The 10,798-nt window shown below is 41.0% G+C and overlaps 1 protein-coding gene across 1 annotated transcript in view; it reads left to right on the forward strand.

Annotated features, from left to right (window-relative positions):
* The window catches only part of RGS7BP (regulator of G-protein signaling 7 binding protein), a 233,311-nt gene that overhangs the window by 1,965 nt on the left and 220,548 nt on the right, over positions 1-10,798 (forward strand). The window contains exon 2 of the mRNA XM_006875292.1: positions 867-1,033. Within this exon, the coding sequence (XP_006875354.1) occupies positions 867-1,033 (167 nt within the window). The remainder of the gene's footprint in view (positions 1-866; positions 1,034-10,798) is intronic.

A 10,798-nucleotide genomic window follows, 5' to 3' on the forward strand; every position in this document is an offset into this window, starting at 1 on the left:
CTCCCCCACCCTCAGTTCCTCTGTGGCGATCACGTGCACATACACTATTTTTGAATGTGTAGTCCTCCAAATTCGGGGTAACACCCAGGTCGTGATGACCCAGCGGAGGGAAGTGCCATGGCAAGGGTCTTGGGGACCAGAGACTGCAGGTCGTGTCTCTGTCTTCTCTGAGAATGGTGAATGCAAAGGACTCGGTGAACTGGCTAGTCCACCCGAGAAGGAGGAGGTGGGGGTGCTGCCTTTGTGGGGAGACAGTAGCAAACAAACCCAAACAGAGCGCACGGGCCGCTGCGGTGAGGATGAAGGTTTTGGCTCAGAGGCTGTGGTAGGTCTTCCAGTCAGTGTCGGAAGCTAAAGGGGGTTTAGTGGTCCAGCAGGAGGTGAACGGTGGTTTGTCAATTACATACCCTGGTTTTTATTCCCATGGAACTTCAAATCCATTATCCAGTCTCCACACAGCAGTAGAAGAGAACCTCTGAATTAGAGTCCCCAGGATCTTTCTCTAGATACCTAGGAGTGGCATGTTAGGTCTGCAAATATGCTCTGGCTCTTCAGTATGAACTGATGGGAGAAAGTAGGTGTGAAAATAGAGCTTCCATAGGTTTGTAGTAATGAAAAAATCAGTACTTGCCTTGGATAAGTGTTGTCCATCTTTGTGCCTTAAGCTTCAAACAATTTGTAGGCTTCTTAGCTGGAGATTTAAGAGATCAGTCACTTCTGAGAAACCCTATACAGGGTCTCTATGAGTCAACTACACTTAACAACAGCAACAATCAGTAGTCAGTGAAGGCCCCTGCTTACACACACTGAAGTAGGAAACTTTCTGAGGATAAGTGTTTACTGAAAGAAATGTTCGTCTTTTGCAGCTTGTCCAAGAGTTCAACACCCAAGTGGCCCTGTACCGAGAGTTGGTCATTTCAATTGGAGATGTCTCCGTCAGCTGCCCCTCACTCCGAGCAGAAATGCACAAGACAAGAACCAAAGGCTGTGAAATGGCCCGTCAAGCACACCAAAAACTTGCAGCTATCTCTGGGTAGGAGCCTTTGGTATTATTTGGTAATTTATATAAATACTGCATAGATGTTGGCAGAACTTTACAGTGATGAAGGCCTCAGAGAGGGTTTCTGCATATTTGGGGATTTAACTGATCACCCTGAGTAAAAACAAACTATATGCCAAACCATAACCCATAGGTTCTGGTTTTTGCATTTATTTTGAAGATTTCAGCCATATGCAGCTATCACTGCATGCCATCAAGTCAGTTCTACCTCAGTGATCCTGTAAAGGGTTTCTGAAGCTGTAAATCTTTACAGGATGAGAAAGACTCATCTTTCTCCCACAGAAAGTGAATTCAAACTGTTACGCCAGCATTACTTTCTGAGTTTAGCCATATAGTGATTAAAAAAAAACAAAAAAAACTTTAAATATGCTAGCCATACACTGTAATTTGGGGCTTAACCAGTGTTTGCTGAATGATGAAACTAAAGTTAAAAAACTAAAGATCATTTCATTATGTACTGCTGAACAAAAGAGTGTTCAGTAGAGAAGAACATTTTTGCTAAATCACAGATTTACTAGACTGTTTCTGTATATGCCATCAGATAAATTCGTATGGTAGCCAGGAATTCCTATGGTACTGCTTAAAATAAAACCCTTAAAATAGTCTTAGTTATAAATTCTGCCTTCACTATGGTTGATGGTTGATGGCTATGTGCTGTGGAGTCGGTTCCAACTCATAGCCACCCTGCATAGAGTTTTCGAGGCTGTTGATCTTTACGGAAGCAGAAAGCTTCATCTTTCTCCTGTGGGAGGGCTGGTAGTTTTGAACTGCTGACCTTGAGATTAGAAACCCTACTCGTAACCACTATGCTACCAGAGCGCCTGCTCTTCACTATAGTGCTATGAAAAGGAAGTTTAAGCATAAAAATATTTTTAAAGACTGGGGAAATTCACAAATCTAAGGAAACGTAAACTGTTGACGTCCCCCAAAATGTTTTGACTTCTTTTTATCACACTTATGAATTCCTGAGTCAATTTTAGGTGATAACATAATGAGCAGAAACTTGTCTCCTGAAACTCTATTCATTTCTTCAATATTGAGAGAAAAGTGAGCCATGAATTTTGTGTATAGTTCCTATTTTCAAATAAGTACTTGCAGCAAGGAACCACAGAAATACTTACGTAAGTACAGTAATGAAAGTTTTCAATTCAATCTGTATATAGCCTTTATCTGTGTGAATCTGACTTTATCACAGTGGTAGTGGTGGTGGTGGTTGTTAAGTGCCGTCGAGTTGGTTCCAACCCATAGTGACCCTGAACATGGTTTCCAAGGCTGTGAATCTTTATGGGAGCAGAAAGCCTCATCTTTTTCCCGCAGAACTGCTAGTAGTTTCGAACCGCTGACTATGAGGTTAGCAGCCCAACTTGTAACCACTATGCTACCAGAGCTCCTTGGTGGTGGTGGTAGTGGTGGTTTATATGCTGTGGAGTTGTTTCCGACTCATAGCGATCCTGTATAGGGTTTTAGAGGCTGTAAATCTTTTTGGGAGCAGACAGCCTCATCTTTCTCCTGTGGAACAGCTGGTAGTTTCAAACTGCTGTTGGTGAGCAGTACTACTTGTAGCCACTATGTTAGTTGTTGTTGTTGTTGTTGTTAAGTGCTGTTTAGTCGGTTCCGACCCATAGCGACCCTGTACAGGGTTTCCGAGGGTGTAAATCTTTACGGGAGTAGAAAGCCTCATCTTTCTCCAGCGGAATGGCTGGTAGTTTCGAACCGCTGACCTTAAGGTTCGCAGCCCGATTCGTAACCACTACGCTACCAGAGCACTATGTTAGTAGAAGCTCAAATTAGTCGGACTCGCTTGCTAATTTACCAATTTGAGCACATCAACCTTTGCCACATTTAATGCCAATAATATGCATGTTGTTGTTGTTGTTGTGAAGTGCTGACTCATAGTGACTCTGTCTAGGGTTTCTAAGGAGTGTCTGGTGGGTTTGAACTACTGACTTCATGGTTAACAGTCCAGTGTTTATACTATGGCGCCACACCAGGACTCCATAATATGTTTAGTGTCTATTATTAGTATGTACAGATTACAAAGCCACTTGTTGCCTCTCCTAATAACTAGTTTACATTTGACAACAGTTATTTTATGCCATAAATAGAGATACACTGTACCAATCTTCTTGAAGTGAGGGATAAGCAAAATATGCTCCAAACCAGTTTTATTTATAGAAATATTGAGGAGCCTTATCCTTTTCTATTTTTAATGATTACAAGTACTTAACAGTAAGTAAACTTGGGAGCGCCACTGGCAGTGGAGATGGAGAGGAAGAAATGCAGCTGTGATAAATCCCAAACAAGAAGGGAAGAGAAATAGAAACATAAAGGGAACAGTGGTGGCTTAAAAAATGTAGAGAAAGAATGATTTAGAAAGCAGGACAGGTTTAGAACAGAAAACTTTATACTCAGTGCTAAGGGGGTAGACTCTGTAAACTTTGTGTCCTAGAGTTAATTCCAGGATCCTTTTAAACTGGCATTCATATTGAAGACATGTTCTTATTAGAGAAGGTGGATTAGCGAAACAAACAAGAGTTTCAATTCGGTCTATTTTGCTACACACTTAAAATTCAAGTTCTTCCAACAGTTTATGAAAGACAGAATCTTAAACCACTGGCTAAAGGTTTGAGGATTTGAAGTGGAATTTATTTTACTCCTGGATTCCTGCCTGGCCCTTTGCTATTTGGTTGCATCTTATCTGAGGGTTGTTAATCAGGGCAGTTTTATAAGACTAAGTGGGAAAATACGATGTTTTAGAACTTTGAAAAGTTAAGACTAACTCTGTAAAATGTTCTAGGACAGAATTTGACACATTTCTCCCTTTAAAGTAGTAGTTAAATACAGTCTAACCTTCCTTATGGAAAATGACAGCAATATAATTGGAGGAAATCCCTTTAAGCCCGCACCCTCTGGGCTCTGTTAATGAAGGCTGTAATTCCTCTTGGCAGAATTCTCTTTCTGATATTCCTTGTTATGTGGTCTTCCATTTTAAACTAGTTAGGATGATGACTGGTAAGGAGACTATACAAAAACTCAAATTCACTGCCATCTAGTTAATTCTGACTCATAGTGACCTTACAAAGGGTGTCTGACGCTGTAAATCTTCACAGGAGCAAACAGCCTTATCTTTCTGCTACTGCCTAGCGGCTGTTGGGTTTGATCTGCTGACCTTGCTGTTAGCAGTCCAGTGCTTATCATACAGCACCACACCAGGACTTTTAGGAAGGCTATAGGATTCAGCTGATTGAACCATGGCACATTTTAGAGAATCAAAGGTTCTTAGGGAATTCAGAGAAAAAGAATGGATTTCTTGAGTGTATATTTGTTGACACAATCCAGCTAATTCATAGAAAGTCCTCTAATGGAAGAATGATTATCTTTATTTTACAAGTGAATCTCAGAGAAGTTAAGGAATTTACCCTCAGAATCAAACAGCTAAGAAGTGGTAACACTGTGATTCAGCCTCAGGTTTTTATGATTCTGAAGCCCATGCTCTTTATATAATGCTGCGATTCATAAAAGTGTTCCGTGAAGAGGAACAAAGTCCTGAGACACGCTACAACATAGATGAACCTCAAAAACATTACACTAAATAAAAGATGCTAGTCACCAATGATTTATTTTATAAAATATGGGGGGAAAAATCCAGAGACATAAAGGAGATTACTTAGAAATGGAGGTAGAAACAGGGAGTACCTAAAAATGAGCTTAAGTTGTTTTGAGGAGTAATGAAAGTGTTCTCAAATTGGATTGACGATGGTTATAAAATTATGAGTATTTGCTAAAAAGTTTTGAAAGAAACACTGAAAATCAGTGAATTTTATGGTATGTAAAGTATACCTCGAAGTCCTGGTGTGACGCTGTGGGTTAATGCGCCAGACTGCAAAGCCATTTGAACTGCAAGGTCAGGGTTCAAGCTCACCAGCCGCTCCTCGGAAACCCTATGCAGGGTTGCTATGGGTCAGAACCGATTAGATGGCACTTAACAACAACAAAAGTGTATCTCGGAGTCCTGGTGTGGTACTGTAGGATAAGCACTAGACCGCAAGGTCAGTTTGAACCACAGGATTATCAGTTCAAAGTTACCAGCCGCTCCTTGGAAACCCTATACTGGGTCACTGAGTTAGAAACAACTCAATAGCACTGAACAACGACAACACTAAAGTGTACCTCAATACATTTTATAAAAAGATATGATCGCCATCACTATTATTAGCACTTAGCCTTTCATTATTGTTGTAAAGTATGGTTGAGTCATTTCCGACTCACAGCGGTCCTGTATAGGGTTTCTGTGGAGCGGCTGGTGAATTTGAACCTTTTATTAGCTTTATTTCTTTCTACATATGTCATCTTTGATTAAGGGAGTATAATCTATAGTGATAGAAATTAAACTTGGCTTTCCATAGATCCATAAGACGCCAGCCCAATGGTTAAACACCAATGCTTTGTCCTGTGTAAGAATGTTGGTGTTAAGTGGTGTCAAGTCAGGTCCAACTCATAGCAACCCTGCATAGTGTTCCCAAGGGATGACTGGTGAGTTTGAACTGCTGACCTTGCTGTTCGAACTGATCTTGCGGTCCGGTGCTTATCCAGCAGTGCCACGTCAAGACTCTTATATAGGAATACAGGTAGGGAAAGGGAGGACACAAAGGAGTAAATGTATTCATTCATTTCTTACCAACTCAGACCACCCCTTGCCTGTCTACGAGCAGACTTTAGTGCCAGAGAAGGGAGACAGGACAGGAGGATGGGATAAAAAGAGGGTTGTTGTTGTGTGCCGTCCAGTTGGTTTCAACTCATAGCAACAGGTATCGGGTATCTGAAAGCAGGTGGTGAGTTTGAACTGTGGATCTTGAAGTGTGTGCACAAAAAAGAGGATTAGGAAAGAAAAATAGAGAGGCAGAGAAAAATGATAAATTAGAATTAAATAAGTCACCAAATGCTCTGTTCCTTTCATCCGTGACCAATTGAAACTTTCAAGTGATGGTAATTCAAAGAGAAGAAAAATCAGACTGTGTTCATTACTATTTGACTGTAAGAAGTCTGTCTTTGTAGACACAATCAAGACACATACTGAGATTGGGTTTAGATCAACAGAAGCTCAGGCATAGCCTTTTCTTCCAAAGATCATATTCTGGACAGATTAGCTAAGTGACTCCAAAGTCTCTTTTGACTGGCTTGGTAAAAAACTAATGTTTTTACATCTTTAGTATTCTGAACCTCTCATAGATATTAAAGTTAAGATAGATCTCAAAGATCAGTTGGTAGAATGATCCCCTAACTTGTTTTAGCAGCAGAATTCTCCCTTCAATCTAAATGTGGAGAGCCAAATGTATAAGGCATAGTAAAGTGGCATTGCTTTGCTCTGCTTGGTGCATATGTGGGGAGAGGTGGGAGTGAGAAATGAGAGAGTGGTCTAGTACCCTGTCTCCTTGGAATTCCTTCTCAAAGTGACATCTGAGACCCTTTCCCTTAAAAATCCTTAAGGTTTCATGGCACATAGAGTGCTCATTTAGCACAATCTCCTTGTTTTATATTTGAGGAGTCTGAGGCCCAAGGGATTTAGGTGACTTTAGAGTCCTGGAGCAGCACTGTAGATAAGCACTGGACTGCTAACCACTAGGTTGCCAGTTCAAACCCACCAGCTGCTTCTTGAAACCCTATACAGGATTTCTGAGTCAAAACTGACTCCCAAGTACTTTAATAACAAAAACAAAGGACACAACTTGGTAGAAGAAGAGTGAAGACTTCGGAGTCAGACCTGGGTTGAATACTGGCTTTTGTGACCTTGCTGGATTTGTATAACTTTCTGAATGTCAAGTCCATCATCTGTGAACTGGGGCTTGTCATGCCTCTCAGGGAGTTGAGAGGATTAAAGGAGCATAATGCCCAGCACGTAGAAGCCACCCTGCCAGTCAGAGTTTGTTCCAAGATGAGAACCTGGTCTCATTCCCTGGTTTAGTGTCTATTCAACTGAACACACTACCTGCAGCGCACAGCATACAGGGTAGAGGTAAACCAAACTAGCGAAAATCCTCTAGCAAGTCCTTATGTTGTTTGATTAATAGTTAGAATTTCCATTCTTACTTTCATATTGGGAGTCCTGGTGTGCCGCTGGAGGATTAAGTACTGGAATGCTAACCACAGGGTTGGTGGTTCAAACCCACCAGCTGCTCCTTGAAAACCCTAAACAGGGTCTATATGAGTTGGAACCTAAGTATGATGTTAGGCAAAGATATTTCCCTCTGTGCCTCAGTTTCCTAATCAGAAACGAGTTAATAAATAATGGGACCAATTAATATGGTAATGTGAGGATTGAGTAAATCATGTTGGTTAATGCTCTGGATGGCAAAGTCTATTTCAACCGCAAGGTTGGTGATTCAAGCTCATCAGCTGCTCCTTGGAAATCCTGTACTGGGTTGCTACGGATCGGAACCGATTCAACCGCACTTAACAACAACAACAAAACACTTACAAGACTTCCTTGCATATAGTATATGTGATGGTGGTTATGTGCTGCAGAGTTGGTTCCAACTCATAGTGAGCCTGTATAGGGTAAATCTTTATGGGAGCAGAAAGCCTCATTTTTCACCCATGGAACCGCTGGTAGTTTTGAACTGCCACCCTAGAGGTTAACAGCCCTACTGGTAATCACAACACTACCAGAGTTTTAGTACTAACTGCAGATTATTGTTGTTAAGTACCATCAAGTTAGTATAGGGTTTTAGTCTCCCCCTTCCCACCCCACCTATTTCCTTGATGGTTGTATTCTTATTTAAAATTCCTAGCTGGTCCAACAAATTTCTATTATTGTTATACTAGCAGCAACTCCCTGGACCACCCCCCACCCCACCACTCCATTCCTGTGTCAAGTCTATAGCAATTTCCTAAACTGTCAAATAAGAAGTTGAACTATAGAGGATCCTTTAACGTTCACTCCCGGCTCTGGTAGCGTAGTGGTTATGAATCAGGCTGCAAACCGCAAGGTCAGCAGTTCAAAACTACCAGCTGTTCTGTGGGATAAAAATTAGGCTTTCTGCTCCTGTAAAGATTTACAGCCTCGGAAACCCTGTACAGGGTCGCTATGAGTTGGAACCGACTCCACAGCACATAACCAACCAACCAACCATGACTAATTGCCTCTCTAGTACAATCAAGAAGAGAATAACTGAGTAATTCCTGAAGATGGACCATCTTGAGAATTGATTTCTCACAACCTCACAATCATTGCTTAGCTGGAGCCCATTGCTGCTGCCACTGTGTCAATCCATCCTATTGGGGATCTTCCTCTTTTTCCACTGACCAAGCATTATGTCCTTCTTCAGAGACTGATCCCACCTGATGTCTGAAGTATGGGAGATGAACTGAAGTATGAGAGATAAACTCTGACCATCATAGTTTCTAAGGAACTTTCTGGTTAGATTGAATTATGTCTCCCCAAAATAAGTGTTGCAAATCCTAGCCTCCAGGCCTGGGGTTATAATCCTATTTGGAAATGGGTTGTCCTTGTTACGCTAATGACACAGGATTAGTGTAGTTTGCATTTTGAGTCAATCACTTTTGAGATATTAAAAATAAGATTTAACAAGTAAGTGAAGAAGCAAAGATGGGGAAGAGAGATGGGCCAGACACAGAAAGATTGCCCAAGAGCAGAAACTCAAACAGAACTGACAGAGGAGTCCTTCCCCAATAGCCAGCACCTTGAATTCGGGCTTCTAGCTTCCTGAACTATGAGAAAAGAAATTTCTGTTTGTTAAAACCACCAACTTGTGGTATTTCTGTTACAGTGTTGTTGTTGTTGTTCTTAAGTGCCTTCGAGTCTGTTTGGACTCATAGGACTCTGTATAAGGTTTCCGAGGAGCAGTTGGTGAATTTGAACTGCCAACTTTTTGGTTCAAACTGACCTGCAGTCCATTGCATTAATCCACGGCGCCACACCAGAACTCTGTTGTAGTAGCACTAGATAACTAAGACAGCTATCAAAAGGCTTTTTTTTTTTTTTTAGTAACTAAAAATAATGTGGAGATTTGAAGGCTCAAAATAGTTAAGCTTAGAAACATTTTCTTTGTAGAAATCAGCCTAGATCATAGAGTATTTATCCTTTGACCTAGTTCTAGCACAGACTGTGTGCCAATGGACGAGTCTGTTAAGTTCTCTACACCACAGCCACAAGGATGAACTGAATGTCTTCTGAGTCTTCTGGCTTCATCTTTTCAGAGTTCTATATTAATTCATGTAGAGACACATCACATAAGAGTTTGTTTACAGAGCGAAGTTATGAAATAGCAAGTGCTATGCCAGGAAATTTGATGATTGAATTTCATAAATAATTGGTTGGGATGTAAACATACTATGTTTATAAGAGTCAGAATTTTCTAATGGTTTTCTTTAGCAGTGTAATGAATAGGCTAGAGATCCCAACCACAGAATCAGGTGTTTCTCTCCAGAAATTATTTTCCTAACCAGTTGTGTCTACATATTTTTTTGTTTCCTTTCATCATTCTCTTCTATTTTTTTCCACTTATTTTTATTTAATTAATTTGATTTTTCTGCTTTTGTTGTTGTTGTTGTTATCTAGTACCCCTCTAGCTGGTATTTGGCCTGTTTCCTTGTGCTGTTTGCCAGGAAATTGCAAGCTTGGAGGGGGAGAATAGAGACTTGCAGCTAAATCAGTGGTAGTTGGTGGTTGTGTGCTCTGGAGTCCGTTCTGGGTTTTCAAGGATGTAAATCTCTACGGCACAGAAAGTGTCATCTTTCTCCCATGGAGCACCTGGTAGATTCGAACTACTGACTTGTGGTTAGCAGCCCAATTTATAACCCACTATGCTACCAGAGCTCCTTAGCTCAATCAGCAATGCTCCCTTCTACCAGTTTGGCTGAAGTGCAGCATTTACATGTTTGGTAGAGTAGGAGAGTGGTGACTCATTGGTAGAGTTCTCATCTTACATGTGGGAGACCCAGGCAATGTGCCTGTCTGTCAGTGGAGGCTTGCGTGTTGCTATGATCCTGAACCGGCTTCAGCAAAGCTTTCAGATGAAGATTAACTAGGAAGAACGGTCTGACAATCTACTTTCACAAATCATTCATTGAAAACCCTATGAATTACAGTGATCTAATCCACAATCCATCCTATACAGTGTTTGCTTCTGTTGTGCAAACTTTATGTGTGAACGTGAGTAGGGGGGCTGACTCCACAGCAGCTCACAACAAGAGTAGGGGAATCGAGTGTCATGACAGAAACCTATTAGCAAAACATGCCATGCTTTTCACTGTGTTCTTCACCTCCCCTTCCTAACACAGATGCTTTTGCTTTGAAAGTTTTCACACTACTAATCAAATCATGAAAGACATGGTATGTCGACACAAATGTATGCTATTCATGAGTCAAAGATGGCAGAATGATTCCCTTGACCCATTTGTATTTAGGGTTGCTTTGTACAGTATGGGAGTGTTTTGCCCAGAGCCATTCACATAGCTCCCTACCTACACTTTCTCACAACTCCCAGTGCCTGATATTTTATCATTTGAGAGATTGTAGCTTATGTTAGGGATGGGATTTACAACCATGGATTAGATGGATGTTTTCCATATGAAATGGATATATTCACCATATATATACAGTCAGCACTCTGTTGTAACTTATTTAGTTACTAGTATCTTAAAGTGTCCTGATGTGGTGCTAATGCACTAAACTGCCAAGTCAGTTTGAACCACAAGGTCGCCAATTCAAGCTCACCA

Source organism: Chrysochloris asiatica, unplaced genomic scaffold (genome assembly GCF_000296735.1).
Source record: "Chrysochloris asiatica unplaced genomic scaffold, ChrAsi1.0 scaffold00318, whole genome shotgun sequence".
In the NCBI taxonomy this organism is placed as follows: domain Eukaryota; kingdom Metazoa; phylum Chordata; class Mammalia; order Afrosoricida; family Chrysochloridae; genus Chrysochloris; species Chrysochloris asiatica.